Source organism: Colossoma macropomum, unplaced genomic scaffold, assembly GCF_904425465.1.
Source record: "Colossoma macropomum unplaced genomic scaffold, Colossoma_macropomum, whole genome shotgun sequence".
Taxonomy (NCBI): Eukaryota; Metazoa; Chordata; class Actinopteri; order Characiformes; family Serrasalmidae; genus Colossoma; species Colossoma macropomum.
Genome location: NW_023494808.1, coordinates 3,396,731 through 3,418,114, shown reverse-complemented (window position 1 = coordinate 3,418,114; position 21,384 = coordinate 3,396,731). Strand labels below are relative to the sequence as shown.

General features: G+C 38.4%; 1 protein-coding gene across 1 annotated transcript; it reads left to right on the top strand.

Moving 5' to 3' along the window:
- Window positions 1–4,762: 4,762 nt before the first annotated feature.
- On the top strand, window positions 4,763–9,968 carry LOC118797724. The gene is made up of 6 exons (XM_036556990.1): window positions 4,763–4,826; window positions 5,077–5,334; window positions 5,527–5,613; window positions 6,777–6,851; window positions 9,026–9,072; window positions 9,164–9,968. Exons 1-6 carry the CDS (start codon window positions 4,763–4,765, stop codon window positions 9,521–9,523), a joined length of 891 nt encoding a protein of 296 aa, XP_036412883.1. The 3' UTR covers window positions 9,524–9,968.
- The last annotated feature ends 11,416 nt before the right edge of the window (window positions 9,969–21,384 follow it).

Below are 21,384 nucleotides of genomic sequence, written 5' to 3'. Positions count from 1 at the left end.
ATAGAAACAGTCAGGTGGAACTAACCTTTCCATGCTGTTTTATCCATCTTTCTAATCATGTTGTTCGTCCATAGTGTGTGTCACTTTAGTGAGGTCAGCAATATGCAGACGTGTAGGGTGAGAGACCTCGAGTTCAGCAGGTTTAGAAGTACTTGGGACAGATTTAAGTGATTTACAGACTGTGCATGTACTGTAACTGGTGAAATATCTAGAGATCATATCTGTATTTTAACTCACATCTGAATATCTTCTTCTCCACCTTGTTGGTCTGACAGCTGTAAACAAACCCATCCACTCTGACTGGTCCTAGACTTCATCTCAAGGAGTTGTGGGAATGCAGGTGAGGATCAATCAGAGTGGATGGGTTTGTTTACATCTGTCAGACAATCATAGTGGAGATAAGAATCACATGAGGACTTTATAAACACGAGTGCGCTACTTAACACAGGGCTCGTTTTTAGTGTTTTGTAGTCCACTCTGGTAGCACTCTACTAGAACCCAGCTACATAAGCCTTACATAACCATCCATAAACATGTCATAGAAGAAGCTGCAATTATTTGTCATGACAGATTCTGTTCAGTATAACATTATAAAACATTTTTATGTTAATTCTTTTAATTATCATGACAGATGCCATAATGTTTGATGTTATGACAGCTTATGCTGATTTTAGCTAAATGTACTCTAGTCAGCCTTTATTACTGCTGAACATAATCTGCCCTGAGAGTCGGTCTCAGAGCAGCTCTCCCAGCTCAGGAAACAAACATGCATGAACACATTCAAACAAAGTAAAAATACTATAAACTTGAAACTAAACTGTGATACAAACAAAGAACTAAACTATAGCTTAACATCACAGAGTCTTCACATCCAACAACACTGAAAAGCTGATAATTAATTTGCACCTCAAATTGGCAAGACTTGCATGTGAACATTCAAATGGAGGAGGAGGAGGATTTGCTGGGGGAGTAGAGGCCAGAATGAGAGTTGAGGACGGAGAAGCTAATGTTTATTTTTTCTTCTTATTCCCTGCCCTGCAGATTAAATTCCCACCATTAGATATGATTAATCTCTACCAGATTCACGTTGAGGTTTGATCTTTGTGCATCAGTGAGTTCACAAATGTGTTCTTTTCTAGCAGCAGGTTTGTGAATGTCTGTGTTGTCGGTCAGGCTTTGCTGCAAAAAAAATAAATGAATTTAAAAGACTTTTTATCCTGATTCAGAATCAGTTTTGTACACATTCATAATGACTTTAACTGTTAGATTAGAAACAGTAAAACTGATCTCAGATCATTTTCTGCTCACAATGACAAAATCATTCAGGAGGAAGTGGCTGACTGGTTACTAAGTTGGGGTTAAATTCTGTGGTTTCCAAGACGGGCCAGAGAGAGGGTGAGGGGGTGGCGAGAGAGAGAGAGAGAGAGAGAGAGAGAGAGAGAGAGAGAGAGAGAGATGGTTGGGCCTCTGTCACTTCAGGAAGTCTTAAAGCTCTTATGATAAACTTAAGCGTCATGTATAAAGACACAGCTCACTTTGTCGTCTGTAAACTGGCCTGTTAGATATTTGAATCATGACCATCATCTGGATCATCATCTTCATTCTGACGCCTGGTGAGTTTTTCCTCTCACATCTGTGTTGAGTTTAAGATGATCTTTACAAACTCAGAGACACACAGTGTGTTAGATCAGTGACTGATAAAGAACAGAATATTTCCTCTTTCTCTCACTCATATTTATCACTGTTACTGTCTTAGTGAGACGTTTCTGTGTAGAGTTTCAGTCACTCGTGTTCTACGGCTGACTTTTCAGACTAAACAGTCCTGAGTAACGTCTCAGCCTCAGAGTTTGTTTATTACTCCCTCATACAACATGTTCTCTTTTACAGCTGGAATCAGTGCTGTAACTACTGTAACTGGACACAGAGGACAGTCAGTTCAGATTAAATGCTCCTATGATTCTGGATATGAGACCTTCATAAAGTATCTCTGCAGAGGAGAATGTTCTGCTTGGGGAACTAAACACATTCCTGTTCAGTCTGGATCTGCTGAGGATCAGAGATTCTCTCTGGATGATGACACAGCAGCCAGAGTCTTTACCATCACCATCACTGATCTGAGAACAGAGGATGAAGGAACATACTGGTGTGGGATAAAGAGGACTAAACCACTTCCTGATCTTTACACAGAGATGCTATTACTGGTTAAACTGGGTGAGTGACAGACAGTTTGGACTGATATCAGTGGTTAATAAACAGAGAAACAAATATGATAAATTGTCCTGTGTGGTCAGTGAGATTTTAATGATAAAAGATGAATTAATAGCATGTCTCTGTTTCTCTGCTTTGTGTTTTTCTGGATTGATAATATACTAAACTGTTTTTTAGCAGCTAATCAGACTTGAAGGAAACATTCAATCATTCACCCAGACTGATGAAAAGTAAAAACAGAAGAATATCACGGTTTGACATGTAGGGGGAGCTCTAACACTCTCTAATCAACCTACAGAGTGTCATATAGAGACAGACACAGAGAGAGAGAGATACATCCCCACCCCTACTCCTGCCCCCTTCTTTCTCAGTCTACCCATTCTGTTTATGTGGAGGGTTCATCATATTGATTGCTTTTCCAGAATAATTAGAAAGAAGTGAAATTAGATCATAAAATCATCTGACAGGAAGCAAATATCCATGTAGATTTACTACAACATTCAACAGAAGTGCAAAATGTTTAACATGATGAAACAGCATCAAACACACGTCAGCTCCACTCACTGTTTAGTCAAATATGACTTTTGTTTATGTGCAAAAGGTTTGCAGCATTTTTCTCACAAGGCCGTTTCACGAATTTACAGAATGAGTGAAATTAAACCTCATAAACAACAAACCACTGGAAAGAGGAAGTTGCCATCACCATGGCTACAGATACTGAGCTCACTAAGCAGAGCTGTAATCATGTGCAGTGTTAGAGCTTCTTCATTTACAAAACACCAGAATAAGAGTGTGTAGAAGAAAACAGCCACTACACCATCTTACAGACAAAATTGATATGCAGTTAAACATACAGTGTATTTTATTTTTAGATTAATGTGTGTATGAATGAAAGATGGAAGTTCTCTACCCATTTTTTGGAATTTTAACCTTATTAGATACTATATGATTTTATGAAAAGGCTTTGTGAGAGAAATCCACAAACTCTTTTGCACATATCCAAAAATAATATCTGAATAGAAACAGTCAGGTGGAATTAACCTTTCCATGCTGTTTTATCCATCTTTCTAATCATGTTGTTCTTCCATAGTGTGTGTCACTTTAGTGAGGTCAGCAATATGCAGACGTGTAGGGTGAGAGACCTCGAGTTCAGCAGGTTTAGAAGTACTTGGGACGGACTTAAGTGATTTACAGACTGTGCATGTACTGTAACTGGTGAAATATCTAGAGATCATATCTGTATTTTAACTCACATCTGAATATCTTCTTCTCCACCTTGTTGGTCTGACAGCTGTAAACAAACCCATCCACTCTGACTGGTCCTAGACTTCATCTCAAGGAGTTGTGGGAATGCAGGTGAGGATCAATCAGAGTGGATGGGTTTGTTTACATCTGTCAGACAATCATAGTGAAGATAAGAATCACATGAGGACTTTATAAACACGAGTGCGCTACTTAACACAGGGCTCATTTTTAGTGTTTTGTAGTCCACTCTGGTAGCACTCTACTAGAACCCAGCTACATAAGCCTTACATAACCATCCATAAACATGTCATAGAAGAAGCTGCAATTATTTGTCATGACAGATTCTGTTCAGTATAACATTATAAAACATTTTTATGTTAATTCTTTTAATTATCATGACAGATGCCATAATGTTAGATGTTATGACAGCTTATGCTGATTTTAGCTAAATGTACTCTAGTCAGCCTTTATTACTGCTGAACATAATCTGCCCTGAGAGTCAGTTTTAGAGCAGCTCTCCCAGTTCAGGAAACAAACATGCATGAACACATATTCAAACAAAGTAAAAATACTATAAACTTGAAACTAAACTGTGACACAAACAAAGTCAACCAACCGACCGAATCCTCACATCCCACCACACTGAAAAGCTGATAATTAATTTGGGACCTCAAATTGGCAAGACTTGCATATAAACATTCAAAAGGAGGAGGAGGATTTGCTGGGGGAGTAGAGGCCAGAATGAGAGTTGAGGATGGAGGAGCTAATGTTTATATTTTCTTCTTATTCCCTGCCCTGCAGATTAAATTCCCACCATTAGATATGATTAATCTCTACCAGATTCACTTTGATGTTTGATCTTTGTGCATCAGTGAGTTCACAAATGTGTTCTTTTCTAGCAGCAGGTTTGTGAGTGTCTGTGTTATCAGTCAGGCTTTGCTGCAAAAGACTTTATATCCTGATTCAGAATCAGTTTTGTACACATTCATAATGACTTTAACTGTTAGATTAGAAACAGTAAAACTGATCTCAGATCATTTTCTGCTCACAATGACAAAATCATTCAGGAGGAAGTGACTGGTTACCAAGATGTTGTTAAATTCTGTGGTTTCCAAGACGGGCCAGAGAGGGGGTGGACTGCAAGTGAGAGAAAATGAGAGAGAGGAGAGAGAGGAGAGAGAGAGAGAGAGAGAGTTGGGCCTCTGTCACTTCAGGAAGTCTTAAAGCTCCCATGATAAACTTCAACATCATGTATAAGAACACTGCTCACTTTGTCAGGTATAAACTGACCTGTTAGATATTTCGAATCATGACCATCATCTGGATCATCATCTTCATTCTGACGCCTGCTGAGTTTTTCCTCTCACATCTGTGTTGAGTTTAAGATGATCTTTACAAACTCAGAGACACACAGTGTGTTAGATCAGTGACTGATAAAGAACAGAATATTTCCTCTTTCTCTCACTCATATTTATCACTGTTACTGTCTTAGTGAGACGTTTCTGTGTAGAGTTTCAGTCACTCGTGTTCTACAGCTGACTTTTCAGACTAAACAGTCCTGAGTAACGTCTCAGCCTCAGAGTTTGTTTATTACTCCCTCATACAACATGTTCTCTTTTACAGCTGGAATCAGTGCTGTAATTACTGTAGCTGGACACAGAGGACAGTCAGTTCAGATTAAATGCTCCTATGATTCTGGATATGAAACCAACATAAAGTATCTCTGCAGAGGAGAATGTTCTGTATGGGGAACTAAAGACATTCCTGTTCAGTCTGGATCTGCTGAAGATCAGAGATTCTCTCTAGATGATGACACAGCAGCCAGAGTCTTCACCATCACCATCACTGATCTGAGAACAGAGGATGACGGAACATACTGGTGTGGGATACAGAGGACTAAACCACTTGCTGATCTTTACACAGAGATGCTATTACTGGTTAAACTGGTGAGTGACAGACAGTTCAGACTGATATCAATGTTTAATAAACAGAGAAACAAATATGATACATTTTCTGTGTGGTCAGTTAGATATGCTGAATTAATTTTATATTGTCTCTATTTCTTTTCTTTAGATGCCCCTCCTGCTGTCTCTGACTCCACATATTCTCCTACATCAGTGCAGACACAATCTACACCTCTCTCCAGTTTTCCATCTACAGGTATGAGTTTTTATATTTGCATATCCATCAGATCATCCATCAAACCAGTAATGCCTGTTGATGTATTATAAAGTCTGCACTATGACAACTCAAAATTTACTCATCCTCAAAAAATAGCTTAATAGAAAAATCTCAGTTTGCGTTACATCTCACTTAATTGTTTCAGTATAATAATCTTTTTAAAAAGGACGATTTAATCAAGGCACCTGATATGAGCTTGGAGTTCTGCTCTCACACATTTATAAAGTAAATAAATAAATAAATAAACTAATCAGTTATTATTTATTATGTACTAAAATAAATGAGTATACATTTTAAACTGCAAACAATGCCATGTTTAACATTAGGCACATTAATTAATTAGTGCTGGTCTATGCAGTTCTATTCTTCATTACAGGTTAAATTAGTAACGTGTATCGTATCGTGTAAATGACTACATCATGGATGTGAAATGGATCATTATAGAGAAACTTACATACTCAGATTTCAAAACCTAACACTGGCCCTAATCCTAACCCTAACCATAACCAAACCTTAATCCAGTGAAGCTCCAGGTACAGGATGGTGTCAGTGTGTCTATAACAGCTTGTTGAAGACGTTGATGGTCTGTAGTAAAGCTGTTACCTGTTCAGTTCCGCTCAGATTAAACATCTACAAATATAAACTTGGACTCCAAACAAAGTGAAAAACAGCTGAATTATGAAATATGTTGTTGATGTTACTGAGAGTCTGCTGAGTTCTTATTTTATCTAAAAAGGACCACTCAACATAAAGTGTCACCGTAAATCTGAAATTTTACACCATTTTTATGTACATTTTGTTTTATTTATGTTTTCCAATGTGTTAAATCACTCAAAAAGTGTGTGCTAAAATGTGTGTAGAGGATGTCTTAACTGATTTTCACTTAGAAAATCAACAACACATTATTTGATCAGAGTACCAAAACTTTTGCATATGACTTTTATTACATTTAGAAGCATTAAACTCTTTAGACATCTGGTTCCTATCACCACCACTGTAAGCAGTTCTGACTCTGTCAGTTATTCTTAAACAGAGCATTTCACACCAAATCACTCTATCTTTGTTGAGATATTAATGATGGAGAGTCTGATTAATGTATGAAATAACTGAAGGTTAGAGTGTCTCTGTTTTCTGTTCTACAGGAAGTTCTGCTGACAGTGTTCTCTTCCACTCCACTCCATCACTCTCCATCAGTACATCTGTATCTCCAGCTACAAGTAGGTTCAGATCCCATAAACCTCTACTAATCTCATCTTTTTTCTACCCATACTTTGAGATTGATTTCTACTTGTGTGTGTGTGTGTGTGTGTGTGTGTGTGTGTGTTTGTGTGTCTGTGTGATGTGTGTGTGTGTGTGTGTATTTGTGTGTGTGTGTGTGTGTGTGTGTGTCTGTGTGATGTGTGTGTGTGTGTGTGTGTGTATTTGTGTGTGCGTCTTTGTGTGTGTGTGTGTGTGTGTGTGTGTGTGTGTGTGTGTGTGTGTGTTGCATGTTACTTAGATGTGTTTTATCACCTGTGAACACCAAATTTAAAGCTAGAACTGTCTTAAGTAGTATTAAAGTCTGGATAAGTGACTGTAAACCACTGTTAGCTTGGTGCAAACAGTGCTAACATAACACTACAGCTCCCATTAGTGGAAATTAGCATTACTGGAGCAAAGGCTGCTTATGAAGTTGTATCTGTATTAAACACTGCTATATAATTATATGTGCTATGATCAAATGTTTATATGACATCAAATTAAAGTTCATGAAAGGTTCAACTTAAAATATAAAAGTGTTGATACTTGCAGATACCCTGCTTTATTGAATGTGATATCTTATCATGTCATATTGCTCTTTAAAGTTCAAATTTACTTCATTTTTTTTTTTTATTGATACAAACAGAGCAATCACAGGTTTACAGCCCATCTTACCCAAAAAGGTCCCATCTGCAGCCTATTTTAGACCCATTATTGTCCACATTGGCCAACATAAACAGGGTCCCATATATATAAATCTGGGTTGCCCAAAAAGAGCTCAATTATCAGTGCATTTATTAACCCATTTGGCACCTACATGGGCATGTTGACTGGGAATGCGTTTCAATTCAGGGTTTCTTCCAAACTTCCTTATTTACTGACAGAAGTAAATCATGTGAATGCAGAAGTAACACAAAATCCCAAATACCTGTGATCTCTAATGCTTAAATTCTGTATAATCACTGATTCCAGGTTTCATCATTCTGTATGTCTGTGTTGCACTGCTGATCTCAGGAATTGCTCTTGGTGTTTTAGTCTTACTCTGTAAAAGGAGGAAGCCTAGAGGTACGTTAGCAAGTTTCTCACCTGCCACTTGTAAGAAATACTGTTATATATTGATTACAATGTCCACCATTTCACATACTGTACAACAGTAAATGCATTGTCTCTCTTTGTAATGAAAGCTGCAGGGGTTCAATGTTCTTTCAATATTGTTTATATCCATGATATGCTCAAAAAAGAATATTGTGAATATTGTGTATCATGGCGTCATCCATAGGCCACCCCATCACACTACTGGTGTACTTATCATGGTTGTTTTTGTTGTTTAATTAGTTAAATGTGTTTGTGTTGGTTGTGTTTTATTGTGCTCTGTTGCGGGCTAGTTAGTGTGGTTATAGTGTTCCTTCAGTGTTCTATGGCTCTTAGTGACCTTCCCCGCTATGTTCCCTGTGAGTGAGTAGTGCTGGGCATTAGTAGTGCTTGCTGCCTGTGGAAATGTCTGTTCATAAAAAAAGAGCATTTTTCTGTACGCAAAATAGTAACCTAGTAGCGTTGACCATGGCCTTCTGGCACCACTTCAGCCATGTGCGGAGAAGTAGATAGTGTGCTGAGTAGACCCTGAAGGAGTAGCGTGTGAGCTAGAGAGATTTTGTTTGGGCTAACCCTTGAGGGGGGTGCTGTGTGGCGTCTGACATGGGCCACACTGTCGTGAGGAGCTTAGGGGGTGTGGCCATGCAAATTGGCTCTCAGGAGCCGCCTCACTACCGGTATAAAAAGAAACACTTGTTATGGTTGTTGTTGTTATTTATTTAATTGAAATGTATTTACATATTGATTGTGATTTATTGTTTTCTGTTGTGGGCTAATAAGTGTGGTGTTAGTGTTCATCATCAGTGGCTGTTGATGACCGTCCCCGCTGTTTTCCCTGTGAGTCAGTAACACTGGGCTGGGCATTTCTTGATGTCTGTTGAAGTGCCTGTTTAAAATAAAAGAGCATTTGCCCATAGACACATGGTTTTTCATGTCTTTTTTTTACATCGATGCTACAAAACTTTGGCTCTCCACTACTCACACATAAAAATCAACAGAACAACACCACCAACAATGACAACATCAGCAACATAACTGTGCTTTTTTGTTTTCCCTCCAGATGTTCAAAGCTCAGCTACAACTCAGAGAAATGCCAGAAGAGATAAGGTAAGTCAACACTGAACATTGAAAATATAAAATGTATCCTAGAAAATATGAAACTATTGTACTTCTATTATCATTACGGCTATTTTTATAGGACGTACCTGATTGTGAAAACGATACACCTGGAAATCAACACTCTATGGCAATGAGAACACTCTACCAGAGCCTAAATCCCAGCACCAACCGATCAGAATCAGCCTACCAGAGCCTAAACCACAACACCAACCAATCAGACTTAGTCTACCAAAGCCTAAACCCCAAGACCAACCAATCAGATTCAGTCTACCAGAGCCTAAACCCCAACACCAACCAATCAGAATCAGTCTACCAGAGCCTCAACCCCAAAACCAACCAATTAGAATCAGCCTACCAGAGCCTAAACCACAACATCAACCAATCAGACTTAGTCTACCAAAGCCTAAACCCCAAGACCAACCAATCAGATACAATATAACAGAGCTTGAACCCAACACTAACCAATCAGATTCAGTCTACCAGAGCCTAAACCCCAAACCCAACCAATCAGGTTCAGTCAACCAGAGCATAAACCCAAAGGCTAAACAATTAAATTCAGTCTATCGAAGTCTAAACCTCAAAACCACTCAGACCTTATACTGAAGCACTGATGAATCTGAATGTGATAATTTAAAGTTGTAGTTTGTATAATTTTCTCAGATTTCTGTAAAGACATTGATGTTAGTCTTAAAAGTTTTCCTTGAGTGTTGGAGTTAGTTAAGAGTTGAAAGTTGTTCATTACAGATGTGTAACCTGCCTATTGGTTGACTCTGTAACTTCATTTGCCCTGATTGGAGGAAGGGTGTTTCAGCCATTGTATTGTTGTTTTTAAATTGTACTTCCTGTTCTTTATGTATGTAAACAACAATGCACTCATTATTCTCTTCAACCCTGATGAAGGCCTTTGTGCTGAAATTCATTGGTTTTAAATAAAGTGTGGAATATCTTCAGTCATCAAGTGTTGCTGGTTTCACTCTTTTCTATATTTTTTGCTTTTAACAAGTTCCTTGTTGGACAGTGAAGTTGTGCCAGGTCACTCTTTTCCAAGATATTTAGCAGTTTAGATGAAATTTAATCCTGTAGGGATCCAGCATGCACCCCCACCCGCCAGCAGAGGGTGACAGCTGCAAGGTGCCCAGCCTGAACTGCCAGCCACCAGCAGAGGGCGATGACGGCAAGGTGTCCAGCCTGCTCCACCGGCTCCCAGCAGAGGGCGACGGCGGCGAGCTGCCATAACTTAAGGGAACTCCAATTCCCAGAATCTCTCGGGCTGATTAGGCCCAACCTGACACACCTGTGGACTCCTCTACTTAAGCCTGTGGCAAACAACAGCCCTTTTTCACACCTTTGTAGAGGGGTGACCGGTATGCTACTTAGCCCAGATGGGTATGTAAACAAAAAAAGCAAAGAAAAGAGTGATCAAAAAAACAAAAAGAGAGTAATTGCCCCGAAACTACTCAAAAAAAAATATATAAAATAAATACAAGAAGGCTTGAGCTACAAACGGTTCCAAGACATACAAAAGGTGTTTGCTCCACTGAGAGGAAACAAATGAAAGTCTTCCCTTCATAATTACAGCGGAATTGTCTTTTGTTTTCTCATTATCTTTTATTTCAAGTTTCTAGTTCAGCATTTGTTTGAGCTGTTTTCAGCGTCTCCTTTGTTTGCCGTTTTTCCCACCTTTTTATTTCCTGTTCCTTTAGCTTTTTTTTACCCATTGCTTCCTGTGCTCCCCAGTGGCATAGCGGTAACTCAACGGGCTGCCGATCTGTACATTGGTGGTTTGAGCCTGGCTCTGGGTCACTTCAAACCAAACGTGCCAAATTCACACTCCGTTGCCTCAATAAATTTATTTAACACCCTTTCTCATGGTTTTCATCTTTGCACTTGGGTCCGCCTTCCTGCCATCCTTTAACAAATCCTGGAACATTCTCTGATATTGTGCCCAGTGCTGACACAAATCAATAATGATATTTACTAAAACAGAACACAGATCAACAATTTTTTGTAGTGTTTAATTCATATTCAATTTCTTTCTGTCCTCTAGAGGTGGAGATTTGTAGTGACAGAAAAGTAAAGAAGAAATCCATAGAAATCTTCATTGCTTCACACATCTACCATCCAGGTCATGGTGGATGTAAAACTGTACATGTTCTAATTAATGAACCTCATTGTTGATTGTGTCATTGCTCAGAAGTTGCTGTGTGTTCAGAACACTGATCCCTCAGGTAATGAACTCTAACTCTCCACTCTCTCTAATACTAATGCAGCAGTCAGCACCTTCACCCAGAGCACTGCAGAACCTGCAGAGTTCAGTTCCACTGTTCAACATCTGATACAGTCTTCTGTAGAGGATCAATGAGCTTCAGCATTATTTTTACACTTTCTGACATTTTAAATTTGATATTTAAAAATATCATATGAAGCTCATCACTACACTCAACACTCAGAGCTCTGTTGGGATCATTTTGTTGTTCACTACACAAATTAGTAACCCATTGGTTTCAATGTTTCATAAAGAACTGTTGTCAATAAAGCACAAGAAAAAGATTTCTAAATAGCACAGCATTTCAACAAATTAAGATGAGAATATATCTAATCCATCTAATGAAACAATGTTTACAAAAAGTGAGAAATGAATATTAAATGGTAAAGCTTTAATCCTCTTCACTACAGACAGCAGCTGCACCTAAAACAAAGTTCTGCTTTCACTGAAATTTCACTGAAAATCTAAACGTTTTTTCTAACAATGTTAAACTGGTCACTGTGCTGAGTTCAGCTCTGCTGATATTAAACTATAGCTAGAATAAAATAAACATTTTCTACTGCACATTTATGTGTGTTTAATCCATCATAATCCTGTCCACATCATTCTAAATTTCTATTGTTATGATCTCATCAAACCTCGTCAAGAAAATAGATGTAAACGAATTTGTCAAGCTAATAACTGGGTAATTAACTGGCTACTTATTGTTAAGCAGTAATTAAAGATGTATGCATTTCCAGAGCAATTTTATTTGTGTTTTATACATCATAATATTTTGCTCAACCCTTAACTGAGCATTGAGATAAACTGACTCTTTAAAGTAAAGTGAAGGTTGCAATATAAGGAAAGCATTTGTCAACATTGAATTTCTTCAGATTTGCTTAGCAAAACATGTTTAGTGTTTTCTTGTATTATTAAGACATCATAGAAAAGCAGCACATGAGAATAAATGAACTCTTTATATATATATATATACATATATATATATATATATATATATATATATATATATATATATATATATATATATATATATATATATATATTCCTTTATGAACAAACATTATTATAAAACAAACCTCAAAATAGTGTGAATCCAAACTTGTAAGTGGTGAATTAAAGCCTCAGGCAACCTTAAGACACAAGTGCTCTCTAAATCTGTGAATGTTATCTTGTGGGCACACAATATGCACATCTAAAGTTTGGCAAATGAATAACATGTGACTGTCTACATTAATTTCACCAGAACTTCTCTTAACATCTCTTTACTTTCACTGATATTGCTTATCAAACTGAGAGAGATTTTATCAAACAGTCCTGAATGGTCCTACTTTAAGGTCTGAACAACCCAGTGAGTGAAAGTTGGGAAATGGACTGCACACAGCACACTGCACACAACTGCTAGCCTAGTGTTAATGTAACATTAGAAATCCCATAAAGGTGCTTACAGAAAATAGCATTTGTTTCAAAACCTTGAATTCCACTTTGCACTTTACTACGGACAAATGTTTTTTCCCCGGAAAACAAACTGAATTTTCATGTTTTTTGGAGACCTCGCTCCACTGCAGCATTCCAGACTCTGCGATTCTGCTAGAAAGACTAATAGCATTCCAAGCAGACTGAACAGATGATGCCGTGTGCATTGGAGAAAAATGCCTGGTGCAGCAGTGCAGGGACTACTGAATAATTCTGCTCACCAGTTTCTAGCAGTTTCTCCTTTCAGGAGTATGTTTAGTGTCTGTACTGTCACTTTAAGAGACAGTAGGGTTTGATGTCATCACTGTTCTCTCGACAGTCTGTCTGCAGTTTGTGAGTTAACATGAAGAGGGTGCTGTTTTATCCGCTGTGTAAAATTAGGGACTTGAATTGTTTTAAGGTTCACATGCAGTTATACATTTTTATTAGAGTTAAGAGAACATAGAGATGTAAAAAAACTGAAGAATTCAAGTAAAACACTTAAAAACACTTACAGAAAACATGTGACATTTATATATAAATTGTAGCATCTGCTTATAAAAAAGACTATGTTTTAATGGGCTCTGTGGGGAAGAAGTCACGTAAATGCAAAAACTAATGAGGATCCTAATAGAACAATAAATCCATCTGCAGAAAATGAGCTTAATATGTATAAAACCATTTTACATGGCTGCATATTTTAATATACTTTATTAAACAGAAATGTATAATTATAAACATACAGAGAAGCAGAGCTGAGCTCCCCCAGCATGTGAATGTGGTGAGAGAACACAATGCAGATCACTAACAGCCTCACACTGATCTTAACATACTGAGTATAAGAGCTGATACACAACATTTATATCAGAATGATTTCAGCTCTTAGCATTTCATACTCTTCATAGAGAAAAGATGCTCTGCACTAAATCATACAGATATGATTATATTTATAAAAGAAAGGAAAGCTTTTCAATCATTTTAGCAGATATTTGGATTTACAGAAATTAAGTAAAATAGCAGGCTTTATTATAACAATTTGGCATTATAAGCAAAAAAAAAAAGTACTATATGAAAATAAAATGAAATTCTCTGTAGAGTTTTACAGTCTCTACATGGAGCTATGAGTAAATACAGAGGAAAAAAAGAACTTCATTAGTTTTACATCTTAGGAATTTAGATAAAATAAAGAGATCATTTTCTAAATAAAGAAATGACAGAAATTCCAATTAATCTCCAAATAATCAGAGCTCCAGAAACACTGAGCTCACAGATATCATAGAGAAACATGAACAACAAAGAAACAGACAACCTCAGAACAAACATCCACAAACACAGTTCAATACAACATCCTTAATCTTAGTCCTAATCCACCATGTTCACTCACACTGGATCATGATGAAGGGATCTAAAGTGAATCCACTGTATATGGAGTTGATCACCTTCTCTGTTACTGAGTATCACAGTTTAATGTGTAGAACTCACTGCTAGAGTGTCGGACCCAGGAGAACTGGACTGAGGGTCCAGAGCTGTGTACGGGTCATCAGGAGAACTGGACTGAGGGTCCAGAGCTGTGTATGGGTCATCAGGAGAACTGGACTGAGGGTCCAGAGCTGCGTACGGGTCATCAGAAGAACTGGACTGAGGGTCCAGAGCTGCGTACGGGTCATCAGGAGAACCGGACTGAACAGCCTGTGTGAGGGAAAGAGAGAATGAAGCAGAGGAGGAGAAATGAAGACATCCAAAACAATTAAGCTCCTATTTGCATAGGAATCAAATACACGAAAAATTTCAATCTGGTTTTAGGCCACATCATAGTACAGAAACAGCACTAGTAAAAATTGTAAATGATCTATTATTATTTTCTGACCAAGATCATGTGTCCTTGTTAGTCCTCCTTGATCTTTCCACATATAACTAATTTTACTAGAACAGCCTTCCTGCATCTCCGCAATATTGCTAAATTGAGAAATGCATTTTCTCTACAGGATGCAGAAAAGTTAGTGCATGCATTTATTACTTCAAGGCTAGACTACTGTAATGCCCTGCAGGCTGGATGTTCCAGCAAAAGCCTTAACGAGCTTCAGTTGGTCCAGAACGCTGCAGCCAGAGTCCTTACAAGAATCAGAAAGTTCGACCATATCAGCCCAGTTTTATCAACCTTACACTGGTTACCAGTTAAATTTCGGATTGATTATACAATTCTCTTACTGACTTATAAAGCTCTAAACAGAGTGAACTTCTCTCTCACTATGAACCATCACACCTACTTCACAAGGTACTGGCTTACTATTAGTACCCAGAATTAATAAAGTTACGCCAGGGGGGAGAGCTTTCTCATACAAAGCCCCCCAGCTTTGGAATCATCTTCCTGTTAATGTTCGGGACTCAGACACAGCCTCAGTGTTTAAGTCTAGGCTAAAAACTTACTTGTATAGTCAAGCCTTTGGTAATTAGTTTTCCCTGTTAGTTCTATACCTGCCAGAGTCTCTGCTAACACTGTAATTTGTGATCGGTCACCCATTACAGAACTAACTCTGTGTGTTTTTCCTCTTTCTTTTCTTTTGCCGAGTTGAACAGCTGCCCATCCTGATGCTGATGCTGCTGCCTCTTCTGCCTTGATCGGGTGCAAGTGCTCGCCGTGCAAACCTCACCCCCACAACTTGACCCCACTGATGCTGCTGCTGCCGCTGCTGCTGCATGAACTAAACTATTCAAATTAATTGTTTGCTCCACCTTTTTCCCTGTTCTTGTACTATAATACTTTATACTAACAATGTTTACTATCCGGTGTCGACCAGAGGAGGATGGGTTCCCCTTCTGAGTCTTGGTTCCTCTCAAGGTTTCTTCCTGTTTCTCTTAGGGAGTTTTTCCTTGCCACTGTCGCCACTGGCGACGCTCATGGGGGCTTGGACCCGGATTTCTTTTTGTAATGCTCATTTCCTTGTAAAGCTGCTTTGTAACAACACCTGTTGTAAAAAGCGCTATATAAATAAGCTTTACTTACTTACTTACAAATCTGTATTAATATGTTTTTTACTTATTTTACTCATACTAAGTAAAAAAATCATCACTGTAGTTTCATATAGAGCTTGTCTTTCAGACAGTATACCTTTTGGGTAATAATGCATGGCTGTGTGTGATGGAATACGTAGTATTAGTAAGTAAACTAAAGAATAATGGAAAGAATAAAAAAATAATATGAATCTCACCTCATCCAGAAAACTACAGTGAGCAGAGCTGCATTTCCACAGAGACTGACTCCAACAACTACATACAGAACCACTGAACCACATGTAAATCAATGTAAACAATAATGCAACACTAAAGAAAATGTAGGAATGTATTTCTCTTAATATTCACCACCTATTCTTCACAGTGACCTTCACAGTTGTAATTAGAGCTGCATGTTCATTCTGAGCTTCACAGTAGGACAGTCCAGTGTGGTCAGCAGTAATTCTGGTGATGCTGTAACTGTGTCCAGATCCTACAGGTCAGGTTCCACCTTCTTTAAACCAGGTGTAGATCTTCACAAGTGGGTTTGCACTCTTTGGAGAATCTACAACAGATGAAAAATGTAAAAGTTATAATACTTTCATGTTTACTAAGTTCCAGCTGAATTTAAGTTTAACCCCTTAAAAAGCCAGGTCCCAAATTATCATTACACACTTCAAAACGTAAATAGCTGAGCCACATTGGATTGAAGTCCCTGTATTTACTAAAGAATAAGCCTGAGTAATGAGGGTTTTAAGGAGTTAATACCAGAATATTAACTCACATGCAACATTAATCTGCACAGCAGTGGATCTTCTCTCTCCATGATCATTCTGACTCTGGCATGTGTATTCTCCACTGTCCTCAGATCTGATGTTGGGAATGCTGTAGGTTTTTCCTTCTCCTACTGATATTGATCCTTTAAACCAGGTGTAGATCTTCACAGGTGGGTTTGCATCACTGCTGCAGGTCAGAGTTTGACGAGAGGGACTGATGGACACTGAGACACGCTTTGGAAGATCTAGAGACACAAATGATTTGATTTCTTTAATGTTAGTATTTTATTTAGAAATCACAGAAATTACAATAGTGTTTTTCTAGTGCTTGAGGCTTATCACATTTCTGTGAATATTGCTTTGTAAGTTTTCTCATTTTGATATACTTTTGAGGTATAAATAAATAAATAAACAATTAAATAAACAGTTAAACTCACATCTGACTCTGAGGTTGTGAGCAGTAGAGTGGAGGTGTTGATATCCTCTTACAGCACAGCTATAACTGCCTGCATCCTCAATGCTGACTGTCTGCAGGTGGAGCTGGTTGTTCTTGATGGTCTTTGTGGTTAAAGGACGTCCATTTTTGTACCAGATGAATGTTGGGTCAGTCAGATTGCAGGTGGTTTTACATGTCAGATCTGCTGTTTCTCCCTCTGTCACTTCTTCAGGAGTTTCTACATGGAGCTCTAAGACAATAAGAGAACCATCAGATTAGGAGAGAAAAGCTGTAAAAAACAGTGAATCTTATTCATCAAAGTTATAAACGAGTGCAGATTTAACTAAACTGAATGGTGTTTGATCTTCTCTGCTTCTGATTCAGGAAACTGCTGTACACCAACAAAACAAGCAGTGATTTGGGCGCAATTGGTAAATCAGCTTCAGTTCATGGAAACAAGCAAGTATTTTATTAAAATATCATTTGCAAAAAGGCAAGACCCCATTTGGCTTTCATATATATATATATATATATATATATATATATATATATATATATATATATATATATATATATATATATATATATATACACACATATGTTATTTATATTAAAGTTAAAAATTCCTGCAGATGTTTTGGAAGTGAGCCAATGAAACAAAAATATTCAGCATCTCAGGAACCATAGGGGGAGTTACTGGTTGAGTCTTAGCTCTACTGCTCTCCCTACTGGCTAAATATTATATATTTTTATAGTGTTAAATTTACTGCAAGTAAACAAAATAAAATTTGAACAAAGTGTAGCTCTTTTTTCTGATGGGCTGATATGATTGTATATTTTGATTATTTTCATAAAACACTGGGTGACAGTGATAGCCTTGCAGTATATGAGCTTTGCTTTGTATTTTATGGATAAAGTTATTTGCTATTAGTAGTTTACAGTAAAAGACTGTCATTTGAATGTATAGACAAATCATTTGTTTAAATTACTGTGGACATTAAAAAATACATTTATTTTAGTGCCAGAATTGCTGTGTGCAAAGTTATTAGTATTACCATTCTTTTTCAATTTTTAGTTTTAGTGCTAAAATAATTGATGTTATTGAAAATAATTGCTCTAAATGTTCATAACTGAATGACTGTTCTTAAAATCAATAACTAAACAATAAGCCAATCATTTTAAAAGATTAATATTATACATGATTTGACATGGAAATGGTCAAAAGGAAAGGATGAGGAACAGATACAATGATGTATTAGTGAATCAGAACAGAAGCTGAACATCATTAGAGCTGATTTGAATGATAATTCAAAGCCCAGGGTCTTTTAACTGTGTTTATCAGTGCTGATCTCAGTACAGTGTTACCCAGCTGATAGAACAAACATCATCAGATCATCTGAAGAACAAACTGACTGATCTGCTGCACATTTCAATATTGGTTTTAATGGACATTCCATTTCTATATGAAGTGAAATGAAAACCTCGGATGGGTGAGAGATCGAGTGAAAAATGAAACTGAGCTATTTTAAGTGTAATTATTTCAATTTTCTTTAACTGACTAACAATATAAGAGTTTGTTAGTACAGAATGTATTTTTTTTTTTTTCAATGGAACTGGTATAAGTTTAACTCTCAGTGAAAATCAGTCAGACTAAAGTGATGTTATTTACTAAACTAATTTACCGATAACAGAAGACAGAATGGGAGGAAAAATTAGACAAATTGAACTGTGAGTAAAAATTGAGCGATAAAATAATATTTTGTCTAACACTCTGTTGAACCACCAGTAAGCCAACCAAAAAAAAGCTGAGGAAGAAGCCAGAGGGCCACCAAATTTGCCAACAATGAGCTACTATCCTATTACAGGCATGTTGACACTTAAACATATCAAATTGCAGTTCGTATGTTAGCACCTTAGCTAGCACGTTACTAGTGGTTAGTTTGTTGTTAGTGTGTTAGGATGTTAGTTAGCACATTAGCTAGAGCTTATCACTGTACCTCGTAGTAAGCACATTAGTGGGTGGTTAGCACTTAGCTTGTTCCTCCACACACTTGTACAATCACTCTTTTCTGTCAGTCAGCAGAAATAATGCCATGAGAAAAGTCCAGTAAGCAAAGGGACTGCGTGTTCAGGCCTATTCAAACTGCTTTCTAATGATTGTGCTGTGAAGCACCGTTGAAACCACATCCTCAAGTTTGCTGATGATACTACAGTGGTGGTAGAAAAATGTTGAGTGAGCATACAGAGAGGAGGTGGAGCAGTTTACACACTGATGCAGAGACAACAATCTATATTTTAATGTTGATAAGATTAAATAAACGATTCTTGACTTCAGGAGGACTCACAGTGATCACTCTCCACTGCACACCAATGGATCTATCAATGGAGTCAAAAGCTCCAAGTTCCTTGGAGTTTACATCACTGATGACCTCACTTGGACCCTTAACAACACCTGAGTAGCTGAAGAAATGCAGTAGCCTCTTCACTTAATGCAGAGGATGAAAAAAGCAAACCCCCCTCTCCCTTCAAAACTCACTACTTTCTATAGGGGGACAGTAGAGAGCATCATGACCAGCTGTTTCATGGTCTGGTATAGTACCTACACTGTCTCAGGCCGTAGAATCCCACTGCAGATTGTGAGGACAGCTGAGAAGATCATCAGGGTGTCTTTACCCATCAACACCTCCTACCACAAACACTGCATGCACAAGACTGCCAGCATTGTGGACAACCCCTCCCACCCCCCCCTCATGGACTCTTCACCCTCCTGCTGTCTGGCAGAAGGTACCAGAGCATCAGCTCCACCAATAAACTCTGCAACAGCTTCTTCTCTGAGGCAGTCAGTCTACTTAACACACTGTTGTAGACTGATCACAATTAATCATCACTGCACACCTGCACTTTAACTTCTTTAAGTCTTAATCTTTCAGTGATCGTTTCAATTCATGTATATTGTTCTCCAGTCCTGTCTAGTTACAAAACATGTATTTGCCTTGTTTACCTTTTGTTCTGCTCATTTATTGTCTGGTGTATTTATTAAATATTCTGCACTTGTTCCACATTGTTGTGTAACTGCAATTTATGTAGTTATTAATAACACAAAACCAACTGATATGTATATTTTAAAAGTGAATTGTTGTCTGCATGTTCCTGTGGCCTGTTTGTAGAATCAAGCTTGGCTACTGCTGCTGGGGGTCTCGTAGCATGTCTGAGGTTACTGAGAGTGTCAGCGACTGGCACTATGCCTGAGTGTGAATGATGTCATTTTCTCTGAAAGTATGAGATGAACCCCAGCAGCAGTAGCACATATCTTTCTGGATTTTACTTTTAGAACTGAGATCATTATGATTGGAGTCTGATATGCTGATTAACCTAATGATTCATCTTTGCCTATAGTTACTGACTTTCAAAGGGGATCTTGTTGGGCCCCACCCTGTTCCTTAACAGTGTTGGGGTTAGGATAGGTACAAAAGTGTGAAATGGGAGTTATTTAGGTCAGTTGCACGAGGAAGACAACTTTACTTGGGGCAGTCCAACACTCTTAGTCACAATAGGCAGGAGTCAAAACACAGGCAGGCATCATCAGAGACATAAGACAAGGAGAGGGTCAAAACAGGAAAATAACAAACAGAAAACATGGCTTAGTGCTATTAAGAGTTATGGTTTGGCTCCTTAAATGCATGACAGAGGGTGGACCCAGACCAAGTCAATAGAGGGGACAGTGCAGCACCCGCAGTGAGTGTTGCCTGAGTGGGACACGGGGAAGTTGGCTGTGAAGTCATCCAATGGCCTGAGACAGAAGGAGCAGCTCTGGGTGTGAGCACAGAAGGAGCAGTCCTAAAAGCCAGCACTGGTACAGGACAGAAAGCCACCACTGGAGCAGCAGCAGCTCTGGAAGCTGGCAAAGGAGCTGCACAGGGGATCCCCAAAGGAGAAGCAGCAACTCGAGAAACAAGCACTGAATCAAGGTGGGGAGCCGACACAAGATCTGTATGATGAATCACAACCAGACGAGCAGCAGCTGGGGAAGATGGCACCGGATCAGGATGAGGAGACACAGAAGTGAACCAGCACTGAAGAAACCTGGAGGAGTGAAACAGGAGTAGGCTCTGGAACCCTCCTGCCACTGAGGACATTGCTGCAGGCCCTCCTGTCCCCAAGGATGTCACTGTAGGCCCTCCTGCCACTGAGGATGTCGCTGCAGGTCCGCCTGCCTCCATAGATGTTGCTACAGGCCCGTCTGCCTCTGTGATTTGGTTTCAGGATGACTTGCGGTGATCACTCTCCACTGCACATCAATGGCTCAGTGGTGAAGATTGTGGTTTTTGCATCACCAGTGACCTCACTTTGAACATTAACAACACGTGCCTAGCTAA